Source organism: Bos mutus, chromosome 10 (assembly GCF_027580195.1).
Source record: "Bos mutus isolate GX-2022 chromosome 10, NWIPB_WYAK_1.1, whole genome shotgun sequence".
NCBI classification, from domain to species: Eukaryota; Metazoa; Chordata; class Mammalia; order Artiodactyla; family Bovidae; genus Bos; species Bos mutus.
The window spans coordinates 71,928,080-71,945,384 of record NC_091626.1 but is presented as its reverse complement, the minus strand read 5'-3'; the positions used below and the strand labels follow the sequence as shown (position 1 = coordinate 71,945,384).

The window sequence follows — 17,305 nt, the reverse complement described above, 5'->3', positions numbered from 1 at the left end:
ATCCCCTGGAGAAGGAAATAGCAACCTGCTCCAGTATTCTTTCCTGGAAAATTCCATGGACAAAGGAACCTGGCAGGCTATAGCCTTGGGGTCACAAAAGAGTTGAACATGACTTGGTGATTAAACAACAACAACAGAGGTCCTTATAAGCAATAATTATTAGATTATGATATCATAAATTCCAAAAGAACATGTTTAAAAGAAGATAGTACCCTTTAGAGATTTATATAGTGCCTAAAAGTAAGATTGCCTTTGGGTTTATAGTTTTATCACACTTGCTCTTAGTTTGCTTTATAAAAGAACATGGTTTTAATCAAGACTGTAGCTCAGTGGTTTGGTGTAAGTAGATGCAGCAGACTAATTTACAAATTAGGTATATCTAGATTTTCACAGGTAAACCAAAACTTACAACTCAAGGCAGTGTTTATATCATACTTATCTAGAACTGTCAAACTGAATTTGAACCAGTCTAACAAACAGAAAAGAAATGAAGTAATCTTTTAAGCATCATGTAGTTTTAAAACTTTTGGTGGTAAACACACTGTAGTGTACATAGATGTCAAAAGATAATGTACACATGAAACATATAACCAGTGTTTTAAACCAGGGTCTTAAACCAGTGTTACCTCAGTAAATAAAAATAAATTAAAGGGAATTATAGTTTTAAAGGGCTTCCCTTGTGGCTCAGCTGGTAAAGAACTACAACTTTCCAACAATTATGCATTCACAAGCCCTTAAAGGATTCTTTATAAGCAACATATTGAGTTGACCAAAAAGTTTGTTTGGTTTTAAGTAAAAATAAAAGACATATTTTTCATTTCACCAAGAACTTTATTGAACAGTGTATTCATTAACCGAATAAGCTTCTTGACCAAAACAGTATTTTCATTTTGAAACAAGTTGATGCCTTGAGATGAGAATTCTATTTGGGAGGGAAATCTTTTTGAATCATAACATTCTTGAACTGTTCTACAAGTGTTGAAATAGTCAGACTGGCCACTATTCCTGAGTGAATTCCCCTCTTTATGTAGAAAAGACCTAGGAAAAATTAAGTATGCCTGTAGATCTAAATTGAATCATTCGGGTTGACTTCTGAACTCTGTGCTAATTAACTTTTCTCTATTTAGATTAAAGCTTTCTGCACTAAACCAAGATAAACTGTTGACTGATATAAATAGGAACCTGTGGGAAAAAATGAAACACTGCTCTGATGAGGAGGTACTTTTGTCTTATTTTCTGAATGGGAATCACTATAGACATTACAGTGTTTATTGTGAAATTAGTACCTGTTACTTGATAATTGGACTTCACTGGTAGCTCAGCTGGTAAAGAATCTATCTGCCATGCAGGAGACCTCGCTTCAGTTCCTGGGTCGGGAAGATCCCCTGGAGGAGGGCATGGCAACCCATTCTTGTATTCTTGTCTGGAGAATCTCCATGGGCAGTAGAGCCTGGAGGGCTACAGTCCATGGGGTCACAAAGAGTAGGACACAACTGAGCGACTAAGCACTCACACACAAATACATACACATACTCACACTTGATAATTAGTGGTGAGTTCTTTAGTTTACTTCTCAGATATAATATGTCAGTAGGATTTTATTATACATGAATGATTGTTAGTATAGAATCTTACATTTCTTACATGATCAATTTAATATATGAAATACGTTTGAAATTTAGAGTTCCCTTCTTGTTTGCTTTTCACTTAGATTTAGATAGGGAAGAGATAGACTTTAATTGATTAAATAAGCAACTCATTTTATATTTGCCCTGATTGAAGTTTTATTAACTAAGAACCTGTCATTTTCTAATTTGTAATATAAATTAATTTTGTACTGGAATTATTCAACTGGAATCAAAGTTGAAATCTTTGGTTCTGGACTTAAGCTATTAAGAGAAATTAAATTTGCAAATAAGAAGCCTTAGGAATCATAGTCTAGGATGGGCAAATCTTAGCACATAGCAGCTGAACCAGCCTTCCCAGACCTTTTGCCTTTTCTAACTCGTTTGTTTTAATGCAGTGTAATCTTTGACTTTACAGCTGAAGGCCTTTGGAATTTACTTGAACAAAATAAAATCACGTTTTACCAAGATGACTAAAGTCTTCACTCACCAAGGAAAAGTGGCTTTATACAGCAAGCTGGTGCAGTCAGCTCAGGTAATTTGAGACTGTTAAGAGCTTAGAAAGATCTATTAAAATTACTTTATAGTGATTGTAGAATATGAAGAATGTTCCTTAGGAGACATGTGAATGAGAGTTGGGCAAAAACTTAAAATTGCTCATAAGAAGTGAGGTTCAGTTTAACAAAAGTAGTAAATCCTGGCATATGTCTCGTCTCAAATTATATATATTGAAATAAAACAATATAGAATTATGATCTTCCTTTGCTAAGGAAGATCTGTGCTCTGGTATTATCTTCCTCATAGTCCATACTCAGCTATGCATGTGTATGCGTGTATTTTAAAAAAATAGATTTTCCGAAATTATCATCCTTGAAGAAAGGTCCTACATAAAAAAATTTTCATTGGCAAATAAGTCTGAAAAGTGTTACATACAGTGTCCCCCTTTTGGAGAAATATAATAGCTAACATATTAAAGTCTAAGGTCAGAATTTTTTTTTTTTTTTTGGTCTAAAAGAAAAAAAATGCTATAATTCTATTTGAACAGTGTTTCCCAAATTTATTTGACCATAGATCATTTTTATAAACTCTAAGTTATATATATTAATAGAAATCTAAAATAAAGTATAAAATATGAATTAATATTAATCTGTTATGTATGCTTAAAAAACTTTTTTTAAGACAAGACTAGAAGTTTTGATCTTTTAGATTTGCCTGTTCATGGGACTTCCCTGGTGATCCAGTGGTTAAGACTCTGCACTTCCACTGCACGGGGCCAAAACAAAAATAACAACAAGCAAACAAAAAGATTTGCTTGATCATAAATTAGATGTAGCAGTTATGTTAGCAGTTTGAACTGTTTATAATGTTATAATGTTTTGTTTTGAGGTTTAACTTGACAGTCTATGATATTGTGTGTTTAGAGTGAGAGAGAGAAACTTCATAAAAGGATAAATGAGATGGACAACACACTTAAGAAGATTGATAACTATCTTACCGAGGTGGAAATAGGTAAAATATCTTGAATACTTTTCCAAAAGATAATTTAATTATATCTAAATCCTTCCCTACTTTGCTAGTAGCACTATGCTGAAGCCTGGTTAGCAGCTTGAGACATTAAATTGGAGCAACTCCTTTACTGTGGTCATTCATAACATAATCAAGAAATACCCAAAATAATAAGTCTCTTTGGAAAACTCTTCATAACCTAGACCGTAATCTTGTGTTTTTTTTTTTTTAATAAATGAACTTATTTATCCTTTCAGTTTGGTCTCTCAGTATCCCAACTTGTTAGTTTTGTCTTGAAACTGCTTTTTCAAAGATCGCAAAATTTCACATAATCATCAAATTTGGTCGCTCTCAGTCCTTAGCCATCTAGACCTCTTTCAGTATTTGACACTGCTGATTATTCTTTTCTTCCTGTAACGTTCTTCTCCCTGAACTCTATGATATTGCTCTATCTTGATACTGTTCTTTTCTCCTGACTCTTCCTTTTAGCTCCTCTCTTGTCCCTTTTCTAACTAACCCCTTGTGTAGCATTCATCTATTCATTTCTATATTTTCTCCCCTAATACTTTCATCTGCCTTAACAATTATGTTTATATGAATGATTCCCAAATTCAGTTAAATTCATCCAGCATTTGTTCAGCACCTACTACCTGCCAGATACTGCACTTAGTGTCAGAAAAAATATATACACAGATTTTTGCCCATTTTTAAATGTTTATTTATTTAGGCTGCTGTGGGTCTTCACTGTGGTGTGCAGGCTTCTCTAGTTGTGGCATGTGGGCTTAGGTACAGTAGGTGGCATCTTGGTTCCCCAACCAGGGATGGAACCTGAACCCCATGCATTGGAAGCTTGGAGTCTTATCCACTGGACCACCCGGGATGTCCCAGATTTTTGCCTTCAAGTGACTTGTAATCATTTTGCATGAGGGCATCTTTCTCTTCTCTTGAGTTCCAGACTTAACATTTCCAGCTTCTTGCTGAACCTTTCAACAAAAGTGTCCTTTAAGCACCTTAAACATTATGTGAAAAAATGAAAGTTATTGTCTTCCATTTTCAAAATAATATCTGAAAATTTGTTGTCTATGATGCTTCTCATTTGTATTAAGTGTCACCATTCTTATAAATTGTAAAAGGCTCATAACTTTTATTGTCTTTGAGTTTTATTGTCTTTTATCAAATCCTGTTATATCCGCTTCAGTATCTTCTGTATTCTTCCCCATTCCCATTAACACTATCATTAATTCTGACATGTGCCATTTCAGATCTTCTAACTAATCTTTCTACACTCTTAATTTCATTCTCTCTCTTTCCAGTCCAACCTGTACATTGCTGCAGGATTAATAATTATAAAGGACAGTATTCATTATGTTCAGTTCAGTTCAGTCACTGTCGTGTCCGACTCTTTGCAACCCAGGGACTGCAGCACACCAGGCTTCCCTGTCCATCCCCAGCTCCTGGAGCCTGCTCAAATTCATGTCCATTGAGTTGGTGATGCCATCTAAACATCTCCTCTGTCGTCCCCTTCTCCTCCTGCCTTCCGTCTTTCCCAGCATCAGGGTCTTTTCCAATGTGTCAGTTCTAATCAGGTATCCAAAGTATTGGAGCTTCAGCATCAGTCCTTCCAATGAATATTCAGGGTTGATTTCCTTTAGGATTGACTGGTTGGATCTCCTTGCAATCCAAGGGACTCTCAAGAGTCTTCTCCAACACCACAGTTCAGAAGCATCAATTCTTTGGTGCTCAGTTTTCTTTATGGTCCAGCTCTCCCATCCACACATGACTACTGGAAAAACCATAGCTTTGACTAGATGGATCTTTGTTGGCAAAGTAATGTCTCTGATTTTTAATATGCTGTCTAGGTCAGTTGTAGCTTTTCTTCCAAGGAACAAGCATATTTTAATTTCATGCCTGCAGTCATCATCTGCAGTGATTTTGGAGCCCTCAAAATAAAGTCTGTCACTGTTTCCATTGTTTCCCCATCTATTTGCCATGAGGTGATGGGACTGGAGGGGACCCATGATAGGACTGGATGCCATGATCTTCATTTTCTGACTATTGAGTTCTAAGCCAGCTTTTTCACTCTTCTCTTTCACTTTCATCAAGAGGCTCCTCAGTTCCTCTTCAATTTCTGCCATAAGGATGGTATCATATGCATATCTGAGGTTATTGATATTTTTCCTGGCAATCTTGATTCCAGCTTGTGCTTCATCTAGCCCGGCATTTCGCATAATGTACTCTGCATATAAGTTAAATAAGTAGGGTGACAATATACAGCCTTGACGTACTCCTTTCTCAATTTGGAGCCAGTCTGTTGTTCCATGTCCAGTTCTAACTGTTGCTTCTTGACCTGCCTACAGATTTCTCAGGAGGCAGGTCAAGTGGTCTGGTATTTCCATCTCTTTAAGGATTTTCCACAGTGTGTTGTGATCCACACAGTCAAAGGCTTTGGTGTAGTCAATAAAGCAGAGTTCCTGGAACTCTCTTTTTCTACGATCCAGCAGATGTTGGCAATTTGATCTCTGGTTCCTCTGCCTTTTCTAAATCCAGCTTGAACTTCTGGAAGTTCTCGTTCACATACTGTTGAAGCCTCACTTGGAGAATTTTGAGCATTACTTTGCTAGTGTGTGAGATGAGTGCAGTTGTGCCGTAGTTTAAACATTCTGTGACATTGCCTTTCTTTGGGATTGGAATGAAAACTGACCTTTTCCAGTCCTGTGGCCACTGCTGAATTTTCCAAATTTGCTGGCGTATTGAGTGCAGCACTTTAACAATATCATCTTCTAGGACTTGAAATAGCTCACCTGGAATTCTACCACCTCCACTAGCTTTGTTCGTAGTGATGCTTCCTTAGGCCCACTTGACTTCAGACTCGGGGTGTCTGGCTCTAGGTGAGTGATCACACCATTGTGGTTGTCTGGATCATGAAGATCTGTTCTGTATAGTTCTTCCATGAATTCTTGCCACCTTTTTTGTGTTCCTACCCTGAGAAACTTCTGGCTTTCCATGTATTACAAAATAAAGTCCAAACTCCTGAGTTTGACATTTAGCGTTCTCAACCATCGTTTTCAGATATTCCCTTCTTACATGATTTTTACTATTACTCCCTTACACATTCTAAATTCCAACCAAATCTTGTCATTTCTATGCAGTTCTGCCACTTTGTGTTTGCCTAATACATTCTCCTTTTATTTTTTACCAAGGGATAGTGTTCTCTCTCTTGAGCTGCTATGGCTATTTTATTGTACCTATCATATCTAATTGTAATTATAGTTACTTCTTTATAGTTTACTTTCCTATCTAATTTGTAAGCTCCATTGAGGACAAAGATCAGCTTTTATTTTTCTTCATATCCTTCAAAATTCTTAGCACTATGCTTTACACAGAAAAAGTGCCTGGTGCATATTTTCTGCATTGAACTGGTAATAAATATATGAAGTCCATAATCTTAGACTGTCACACCCCTTTGTTCATTACCTTGCTTTTTCACTTCATGAAAAAAAATAGAAGCCAGAATTTCTAAACTTCCTGCTACAAAACAAACCAAACTTTTATATATCTGTATCCATTCTTTCATCCTTCCTTTCTTTTCCCTAAGATCAATCTCTCCACCTAAACTTTGAATTGCAGCCTCTCTTGTCTTCTCAGGAATCTTATCACACTGACTTTCCCTTATCTCTTGTATTTACAACCTCTCTGCCTCCTCCACTGAATATATTCACTTCTTACCTTTAAAAGTACCAACAATCACACTCTTTCTCTAGTTGCCACTGAATGGCTCTCTATTTCTGTCTTCTTTCTTCATTATTCCTTGAGCAAATTACGAAGTACCTGTCATGTGCTTTGTATAGTGCTTGGTGCTAAGACTACTGTAGTGATTAAAAACAAAACTTTATGCCCTTGTGGAGTATTTTTTTTTTTTGTCAATTCTCCCATTACTATCTTTTAATTCAAACATTCATATATTAAGAAAGGCTTCCATACTTTAAGTTTTTACATTACTATACAGAGCTCCAATGCTATTTTAGTTTCATATTACAGGAGATCACATTCAAATATGTTTGGATTTGACAATTTGCTTTTACAATATTGAGGAAAGATTATAAGCATTAAATAGTGGAAGAGTGGTTCCAGGGTGCCGTAAGTTCCTGAAGTAGAAATCTGTCAGGTCAGGAGAGGCTTCCCTTTGAGGAAGTGGCATTTAAGCCAAGGTCTGAAGAATAAGTTGGGGCTAAAGTGAGAAGGGAGGGAAAAGCAGACTGCTCAATATGAATAACACAGGCAGAAGCCTTTCTATGGAAAAGAATATACCAAGTAAAAGGATCTGAAATAAGGCAAATGTGGCTAGAATAGAGAGAACAAAAGGGAACATAGTCTGAGATAAAGCTGGAGATGCCAGCTTTAGGGACCAGGTCAAGGAGGGCCTCTTAAGGAATTTTGACTTTTTCTGAGAACAGTGAATAGCCATTTGAAGGGTGTTAAGCATTGGCTGTAAATTAAGAAGTTAAGCAGTTATTGGATGGTATGGTTAATAAAGGACAATAGTTTATATAAAGGGAACTTAGTAGTGGTGAAGGAAAAAAGTAGATTCACAAAATATTTCTGAGGTAAAAGTCTAAAGTTGATTTGGATGTGGGGAGAGAGAAGGCTTTTAGGGATGATTCCAAAGTATCAGAAATAAATTTAAATATGTGTGTGTGCATTTATATATGTGTATGTGTTCCTGCTTAGTCCATGGGGTTGCCTAACAATAATTTTGATGTATGCAAATTATATATGAACAATTTCCATCTGCCACTAGAAGCAAGTCTTACGAAATTATTATTTTATCTCAATGCTTTTTTGTCAAGGAAAAGGTGGGTTAGCATAAATGCTTGTGAAATATTCTTAACACGACATTTTGGGACCATCTCTTCTTTTCATCTCTGGTTGTTTAGTTATTTTTGACTGAGTTATTTTAATCCATGGTCTACTTTAGAAACTAAGAGTTTGGAGGATGAACAGAAAGACAGTCCTGTGGAAGAACTGAATTCTGAAGTGAGAGCTGCAGAGAAAGGTAACTGATTTAATTAGGGAGGTAAATGGGGAAAAAAATCCTCTGTTCTGAGTTTTTTATTTAAATGAGATTAATGAGATAGACTTTTCAATAAAACAGATGATTTGTATACCAGTATTTTAATGTGTACATTCTGATAGATTTGTTTTTGTTTTTCTTTTCAAAGAACTGGAACAGCTGAAAACTGAGGAAGAAAAGCTTCAAAGGTTAGCCTTCAGTTTGAGTGTTAGAAAATATGCTAACCTCTACATGGTTAAGTGATTTCCTACCTCCAGAAACTGACAAGATTGAGAACATGAATATTGACTAAGGTTGAGCCAGGGCTTCTACTCCACTTTGAACTTGACCTTGGAGGCCATCTTAGCAGTATTCTCTAAGCATTTATTGCTTACAAAGCATTAATCCAAGGCAGTAGTTCTCAAGCTTGTGTAATATCAGGATCCTGTTAAAGAAAATCTAGCATTAAACTACTTTTGTATGACACTTAACTGTAAATAAATATAAAATGAGGTGTGTTTCTTATACTCTGGATCTTAATTTAACTGTAAGACTCAAAGAAATCAAATACAAATAATGACAAAACCAGTAAAATTCCAACTGGAAACATTAACTTGATAGGTGATAATAATTTAGCTAAAATTAAATTGATGCTAGCAAAATGACTAACAAAATATAAATTCTGTTTAGCTCTAATAAGCTAAACAAAACCAAATGCATGCACCAAAATTATGGCATGTTTAATTTTTAAGGTGGGCATTCTTATCGTCTATATTATGCTTATATTTTTAACATCAAAATGAAAATTAAATTTTTTTGAGGTTAGTTTTTGTTAATTTATTTTTAATTGGAGGATAATTGCTTTACAATATCGTGTTAGCTTCTGCCATACAACAATGTGAATCAGCCATAAGGATACATATTCTAGTGTGGTGGATGAACCTAGAGCTTGTTAGAAAGAGTGAATTAAGTCAGAAAGAGAAAAACAAATACCATATATTAATGCATGTATATGGGACCTAGAAAAATGGTACTGACGAACCTATTTGTAGTGCGGGAATAGAGACATAGACATAGAGAACGGACTTTAGACATAGCAGAAAGAGAGGATAGGATGAATTGTGAGACTAGCATTGAAACGTATGTATTACCACATGTAAAATAGATCAGTAATGGGAAGTGTTGTATAACACAGGGAGCTCGGTGTTTTTTAGCAACCTAGGAGGGTGGGATGGGGTGGAGGGGGGAATGTAAATTTTAATAATAATAGACCCAAACTTCTAGTTTAATGTTTATTTTAAAAAAACCTAAAAATGCAAAAATATACGTCTTTCACCTCACTGGGGGAGCCATTTAGCACATGGCTTTTAGTCATAAACTTTTATTTTAATGATGTCTGAATTCTCTAGCAGTGACCTTATCTTTCTGTGAATACCTTGTTTGATTTGCAGAAATTTCTTAGAGCTGGAGATACAGAAAGAGCAGATCCTTGCTCAATTAGACTTTGTGCAAAAACAAACAAAGAGAACTGAAGAGCTACTGGATGAGTTGAGGTAAGGGAAAACAGGTAGCATTAATTTGTGTTTTATCCTGTACCTTTGTGGTTGTCTCAGTCCACTAGTGCAGTTGACATGTGTTTGTAATGTGTATCAATGTTTTTAAGCTATAATGCAATGTATTCTCAAAAAGAATAATTTTTGAAGCTGAAAGTATACAAGGTGGGAGAGCTATGAAATTTGTAATGTTAAAATATTTAATATTTTATATTGCCTAGACTTGGCTTTTCTCTGACATATAACTCAAAATTGAGTCAGTTCTTATTTCTTTCAAAAGCATAAGTTTGTACATTCACAGTCTTGGAATTAAAATAATGACTGTCTCCCAAGCCAGTAGAAAATTCCAGTAGCTGCTGATGGTACTATTCAGGTGGTAGAAGAAGTTAACTCTCTTCTTTTATCTTAAAAATGTTTTTTTGTCTTTTCTCTTTCTTCAGCTTGTCTGAATGGGATGTCATTGAGTGGAGTGATGATCAAGCTGTATTCACCTTTCTTTATGACACAATAGAACTCATCATTACCTTTGGAGAGCCAGTAGGTAAGTAGCAATAATAAGATAATTCCTCTGCAGATAAATGTATGCTTAAACTTACTAAAGATTCATATCTTTGTTTTAATGTAATATTAACATGTATTGACATGATGAAAGTACTGCTGAAAATCTTAAAAGAGGCAATCACTTTAATTAGTGATAATAGAATTTTATTTTATTAAATAAAAAGTAAAAACCTTCAGCTGGTGAAAAGTTGCCCTTTGTTGAATTACATTAGATAATAGAATTTTTGCCTATCCAGAAAAATGGATCAACATGCTCTTCACATCTATTTAGTCTGATTTCTTTTTTTTCATCAGTCTGTCTGTTGTGATAGAGTATTTGCTCTAATACTGATGATTCTTGACTGGGTTTTTGATGTACATAAGTTAACCCAAAAAGCTAATTGGAAATTCTCTGTATATTGATTGGTAGGTTTATCAAAATAGGTAAACATCACTAGGTGGTAAGTTGATAGAGTCCTAGCTATTTTGTTATAATCTCCTGTCAGTATCTTTAGGTCTCTTCTCTTGAAACAACTTCAGCATGGCCAGCCCTGGGTGAACATGGCCAAACTGAAACTTTGAATCTTTATAATTTCTCAGCCTTGTCCAAGCCCAATTCTCCTTAACAGTTCCTGGGAACTCCTTGTCTGTTCAGTGATTAGGACTTGCGCTTTTACTACCATGGCCCCAGGTTCAGTCTCTGGTTGAGAAACTAAAATCCTGTAAATCGTGTGGAACAACCCCCCCACCACCACCGCCACCATAAAAAAGTTCCTTTTCTAAATGAATAGCATCAACTTCTGTTCAGGTCCGAAATTAAAAGTTAGGAATCACTCTGTACCGCTTTCTTCTTTACCTGGCATATCTAAATTATGACTTACTGATTCATATTTAACATTCTTCTACTTTTTTGTGTCTCTTCTGCCAAGAGACACCTTCAGTCTGTACAATAACATATAGATAGTCTTTCTGGAACTTTTTCTTTTCCCCTCTATTTCTTTCTCCTTCCTGTAGCTGTAGTAATTGTTGAAAATTTTATCATGTACCTCCTACTCTTAAACTGATGATCAAAATGCTTATAACCTGTAAAGCCTTGAATGAATTGAATTTTTCCTCCTTTTCCTGCCTCATCTGACACTGTTCTCTGCACATCGGCCACAGTGAATTTCTTTCATTTCTTTAAAAGATCATGGTCATTCATGCTCAGTCATATTCCATCCTACCTCAGGACATTCATCCTGATGTTTCTTATGCCTGGAAACTTTTGCCCTATCTTAGTCCTTCTGGGTTGCCATTTTAAAAATACCATAAACTGGGACTTCCCTGGTGGTCCAGTGGTATAGAATCCGCCTTCCAGTGCAAGGGACATGGGTTCAATCCCTGGATGGGGAACTAAGATCCCACACGTCTTGGGACAGCTAAGTCCATGCACTGAAACTATGGAGCCACCGGCACGTTCTAGAACCCATGTTCCACAACAAGAGAGGCCTGCATGCTGCAACTAGAGAAAATTTAAAAATATAAAATTTTACATACCATACACCAAGTAGCTTATAAACAACAGAAATTTATTTCTCACAGTTCTGGAGGCTGGAAGCTCAAGATATGGATGCCAGTATGGTCAGGCAAGGGCCCTCTTCCAGGCTGCAGACTCCATTGTATCCTCACATAACTAGCTAGCTCTTCAAGGTCTCTGTTTTAAGAGCACTAATCCCATTCATAAGGGCTCCATCCTTATGATCTAAGCACCTCCCAAAGGTCCCACCTCCTACAACTATCACAGGGGGCATTAGGTTTTCAGCCTATGAATTTTCAGACCATAGCACCTCCTCTTCACCAAGTAAATGTCTACTAATAGTCCTTAAGAGCTCAACTAAATTATCACTTTCTCAGGAAAGTTTTCCTTGACTCTTCTTTTACTCACTCCCTCTGCTATTTGCCCTCCTGGTATATGTTCTAATTGCTTCATGCAGTTTTCTTAATTGTGTTTATTACAGTTTGTAGTTCTTGGTGTGTTTATTAGTGCAATTATCTGTGTGTCCCCCTGAGCTGTAATTCTTTAGAGCATAGGTTGATCATGTTTGTTTGTCTCACTAGCATATCCTCAGTGCCTAACACGTAGAAAATATTCAATAGAGTGAAAAGAATCAGAATCTTAGAGACAAGAGATAACTCTGGTGTATGGAAGAACAATCAGCTCTCCTAGCTACCTAAAATTCATTGCTGTTATTTAGTCACTAAGTCACATCCAACTCTTATGTGACCCTATTCACTATAGCCCGCCAGACTCCTCTGTCTATGGGATTTCCCAGGCAAGAATACTGGAGTGGCTAAAATTACTGTGATGCTAAAAGCATAAATTGTTTTCACTGTATTTGTACAAAGATAATAGGTGTGGGGAGGTTGTAGTCATCTTTATATGATTCCTAAAAAGAATATTTTTTTTTCACAGACGTTAGTGTTGAAAGGAGGAGGCCCTGATAAATTTACAAAAATGTTGCACACCTTAAATTTCCTTAAAGGCCTGCCAGTTAATATAGTTCAGTGTTCTCAGGGGAAACTTTACATACACAGAGAATAGTATGATTCAGGGATAAAGCTTCAACTGTCTATGAAAAAACCCTGCTACCCAGAAAGAATAGGATTCTAAAGTACTGAGTTGTATGTGGCTTTAAATCAGATGATAAAAAGAAATACTGTTTTTGTGCTGGTTTTTCCCTAGTTGGTCTCCCTTTCCTGGGCAAGGCTTATAGGAAGATTGTTGATCTGAATTTTCAGTCTCTGTTAGATGGTAAGTTCAGAACATTTAATCCAACAAAACTTTGTTGGAAATTTATTTAATATTGATTAAATTATTTAATAAGTGTATATTGCTCCTTGAGAACTCTTTTATATACTAAATTAAATATAAACAACAATAGTAATTAGAAATGTGTATTAGACCAAAAACTGCTTGAGAATTGTTCTAAATATTGTGTGGGCTTTAAAAGAAATTTTAAAAAATTATTACTAAATCTTGAGTAATAGCTATTTCCATAATTTAAAAATTACCATTATGGGTACTTACTCTGTATCAGACATGTGTATTACTCACATCAACACTATTCTCCATTTTGTGATTAGAGAACTATAGCTCAAAAGCAATTTTGTGCTTAGGATCACTCAGGTAGTAAGGAAAGCCAGAATTTAAACTCAGGGTTATGTTACATTTAAACCTACACATTTATCTCAGTTTTATTCTGTATGTGATAAAGGCTTGAGTTTATATCACAGTGACTTATGTTCACTATATATGATGATTTATGTGTTTGAAAATAAAATGGAGATGATAGTTAGATACCTAGTTGTTTGAAGGTATTTCTAGTTAATATTTCTAGTGTGTATATGTGTGTGTGTGTGTGTGTGTGTGTGTGTGTGTGTGTGTATATATAATACATGAATGATAAGTAATAGCCTGCTTTTGATTTCTTTTTTTTTTTTTTGCTTCCTCAGAGGATAAAGCTCCTCCTTCCTCCCTTTTAGTTCATAACCTTATTTTCCAGTACATTGAGCAACAGGAATCCTGGAAGAAGACATGTACAACACAACATCAGGTACCCAAGGTAAATTCCCACTGAAATATTTAAAGGAAATCATGTCAACTGTCCCAAAAAGCAGAACTGAAATTTTATATATGTAATAGTGAATCCTGAAATGATAAATATACTAAAGATATACTAAACTGTTTAACTTCGGGCCATTCTTTATAAAAGAGTCACTAAACCCTGAAATGTTTTTATACTTCCATCTTTTCTTTTTCTATTTTTCCCAGATGCTTCAAGAAATCTCACTGGTAGTGAGCCATTGCAAACTCCTTGGAGAGGAGATTGAGTTTTTAAAGCGATGGGGACCAAATTATAACCTAATAAGCATAGATGTGAATAATACTGAGTAAGTGTATTAGTTTCTGTAGAGCTGCCATGACAGAGTACTACAGACTGGGTGGCTTACACAATGGAAATTCATAGTCTCACAGTTCTGGAGGCTGGAAGTCTGAGGTCAGAGTGTCAGCAGGATCAGTTCCTTCTGATGGCTATGAAAGAGAATCTATTCCATGCCTCTCTCCTAATTTCTGGTGATTTGCTGGCAGTCTTTTGGCATTCCTTGTTTGTAAATATGTAATCCCGGTAGCTTCTTTTATCTTCACATGACATTCTTGCTGTGTGTATGTCTGTGTCCAAATGTTCCCTCTTTGTTAGGACACCAGTTATTTTGGATTAGGGGCCTACCCTACTCTGAAATGATCTCATCTTAACTAATTAATTCTTCAATGATCCTCTTTACAAATTAGGTCACATTCTGTTGTACTAGGGGTTAGGGCTTTAATACATGAATTTTAGGGGACACAACCCATGACAGTAAGTAGTTAGTCGAAAACTTATTAAAATAATTAATAGTTTGATGACTAATGATGAAAATACAACCATAAGCATGCTTTGTTCCAGATGTTTTACCCTCTGTTCTTTTGGTAAGCAATGATGTATACCATAGTTTCAGTATAAAAAGAAAATGTATTTGTGTTTCATTCTATTTTTGTTTTGTATTTTTAATTGAGGACCTTGTCTTTTACAGACTGAAGCTTTTATTCTCCAGCTCAGCAGCATTTGCAAAGTTTGAGATAACTTTGTCTCTCTCAGCCCACTACCCATCAGTCCCATTACCTTTCTCTATTCAAAATCACCTTGGAAACATTGGGTGAGTAAAAAGCAAGCAAGAAAGGGCTCCCAACTACTTTTTTACCTTTGTTCTTTCCTTTGAAAGATTTCTCAAAGTGGTCAGAAAATGGATAGACCATAGTGAAAGCCAGAAGTCACCTCTCTCTCTGATTTCATTTTGAAGAATTTGTTCTTTTAAAGTCAGTGACCTTCATTGCTATCTCCAGTGAATACTGGAGACCATTGGTCTATTTTTTTATATTTGCTCCATTTTATGGTCACTCCTTCGTAAAACAGGAATCAAAAAGAAAAAAATCCTGCTTAAGTTTAGCCCAGATCACATCTGAACAACTTTTATGGCCTTAAAAACAGAGTAATCACTTTAAGAACTGTGTAGTCATAGTGCTTTTCTCAGTTTGTGGAACAGACTTAAAAGTACTTCATTTCTACTGTATGTTTTGTGACTTTTTGTATACACTGCTGACGGATTGCAAGGTGATAGAGTGTAGAATATGCCCACCCCAAATCCATCAGCAAACACCAATAGTTTAGATTTTTATTGCGAGAGAAAGCAGCTAAGTCACAGTACCTCACAATTACATACATAATTGGTTCTTAGACCTTATTTTTAGAATCTCAGTTCAGATTGGACAGTCTAATTATTTCCAGACATGCCTGTTTGTGCTTCCTAGTAGATAGAGAAACCCTACTCAAAAATATGAATTTCATTGAAATGAAGACAAGTTTCCAGAAAAATTAATTAGCCTTTTGTTCTTTCCAGCCAAGATGAAGTCACTGCCATTCTATCTAAAGTGCCACTGGAAGACAACTACCTAAAGAATGTAGTCAAACAAATTTACCGAGATCTGCTTCAGGACTGACTGCCATTTCTACCACTAGAATCATGGATTGCAGTTATAAAAATCAAACACAGTACACTTAATAATAATACTTCCAGCGTTTCAATTACTGTTTAATATTCATCTTTAGGTCATAGAAGCCTAGTAAAGTTTCTTCTGATGGAAATTTCTCCCACTAAAGTTATGCTCTCTGCTTTAGTACAAACCCTTTAAGAATTAACTTTTAAGTATAAGAGGAGGGGTCACCACAGACAAAAATATTAGCCATTTTCCCATATCTAGGGCTGTGATTTTTAGGTTTCTGCCTTCTGCCTACCAAATATTTCCAGGGTAGTCAGGTCTATCTACAAACCATTCATCCTCCTTTTTTCTCCATTCCAGAGATGTTATTAAGAGAAAGCAGTAGCACTCAGCTATTGGAGTGGTTGCCATCTTCTCTTAAACACCTTGTGTTCTTTTATATAGTGTCTACTAGTATTTTCCTAATAAATGTAATTTTGTAGGGAAAAATTAATTTTTGGTCTGATACATATATGTAAATATATTAATACTGTTTTTGTGTTTGTGATATAGTAAAGAGATGTATATAGAAATACATAGAGATAAAACATCTTTCTGAAGGATGCTTTACAACAAGATTCTCAGTCTCTTTCATTTAATAATAGCTTCAAACAATATCACACCCAAAACAGATTTGTCAAGTTTTGGTAATGGTAATGAACTTTTAAGTATTGTTTTCTGAAGCCAAATACTTTCTTATACACAAAAATAGGCATGTCCATTGATAACTGCATAATCATAATCAGTATTATCTGTAAGATAGACAAATGTGAAAAAACTTCATCTACTCTTTAGTCAAATCCTAATCATGATAATTTTTGTTTCCCTTATATATTTCTCAAATATATTTACATTTTTAAACTAATTTGTCTTAATATTTTGCTTTATATTTTGGGATCAGGTTAAAGTTCTATGGGTCCCATGAATGTTATCTGCCCTCTTGATTGGCTTTTACTCCTGAACTACTAGTCAAAATAGTAAATGGTCTTTTAAGCTTCAAAAGTCAACATAAAACTCATTTGCCATAAAAATCAATATTTAAATGCTCCCTGTTTCTGTAAACTCCTTGAAAAAATTTTAAGGTCATCAATATGATGTGTTTCCCTGAAACTGCCCATGAAATTTGTTTTCTTACTGGAGTTTTCTTTCTTTCTGTAAACCTAAAAAAGTAGAAGTTTTGTTTTATGCATTTTGGCAACCTGGAATGACCAGTTCCAAGGATGATTTGGCTTGTAATGATAATCTCTGCTTTCTTGGGTTTGGAGAACATAATTGTATTATTTATCTAGTTATTTGCTTTTCTAGTTGTTCAAAGTATTGGCTATTTTTATAAAATTCTTTAGAAGTTTCTTCAGTAGTGATTGGAAATAGATTTTTTTGCACTATTAAAGTACGTTTATTATGTAAAATATGTTTA

General features: G+C 35.2%; 1 protein-coding gene across 1 annotated transcript in view; it reads left to right on the top strand.

Annotated features, from left to right (window-relative positions):
- Positions 1-17,305, top strand: part of KNL1 (kinetochore scaffold 1) — a 64,472-nt gene extending 47,167 nt beyond the window's left edge. The window contains 13 exon segments of the mRNA XM_070378226.1: positions 1,128-1,218; positions 2,044-2,160; positions 3,047-3,134; positions 8,107-8,184; positions 8,351-8,390; positions 9,633-9,734; positions 10,175-10,275; positions 12,997-13,065; positions 13,767-13,876; positions 14,086-14,204; positions 14,886-15,008; positions 15,750-15,846; positions 15,848-17,305. Coding sequence (XP_070234327.1) covers positions 1,128-1,218; positions 2,044-2,160; positions 3,047-3,134; positions 8,107-8,184; positions 8,351-8,390; positions 9,633-9,734; positions 10,175-10,275; positions 12,997-13,065; positions 13,767-13,876; positions 14,086-14,204; positions 14,886-15,008; positions 15,750-15,846; positions 15,848-15,868 — 1,156 coding nt within the window. The 3' untranslated portion in view covers positions 15,869-17,305.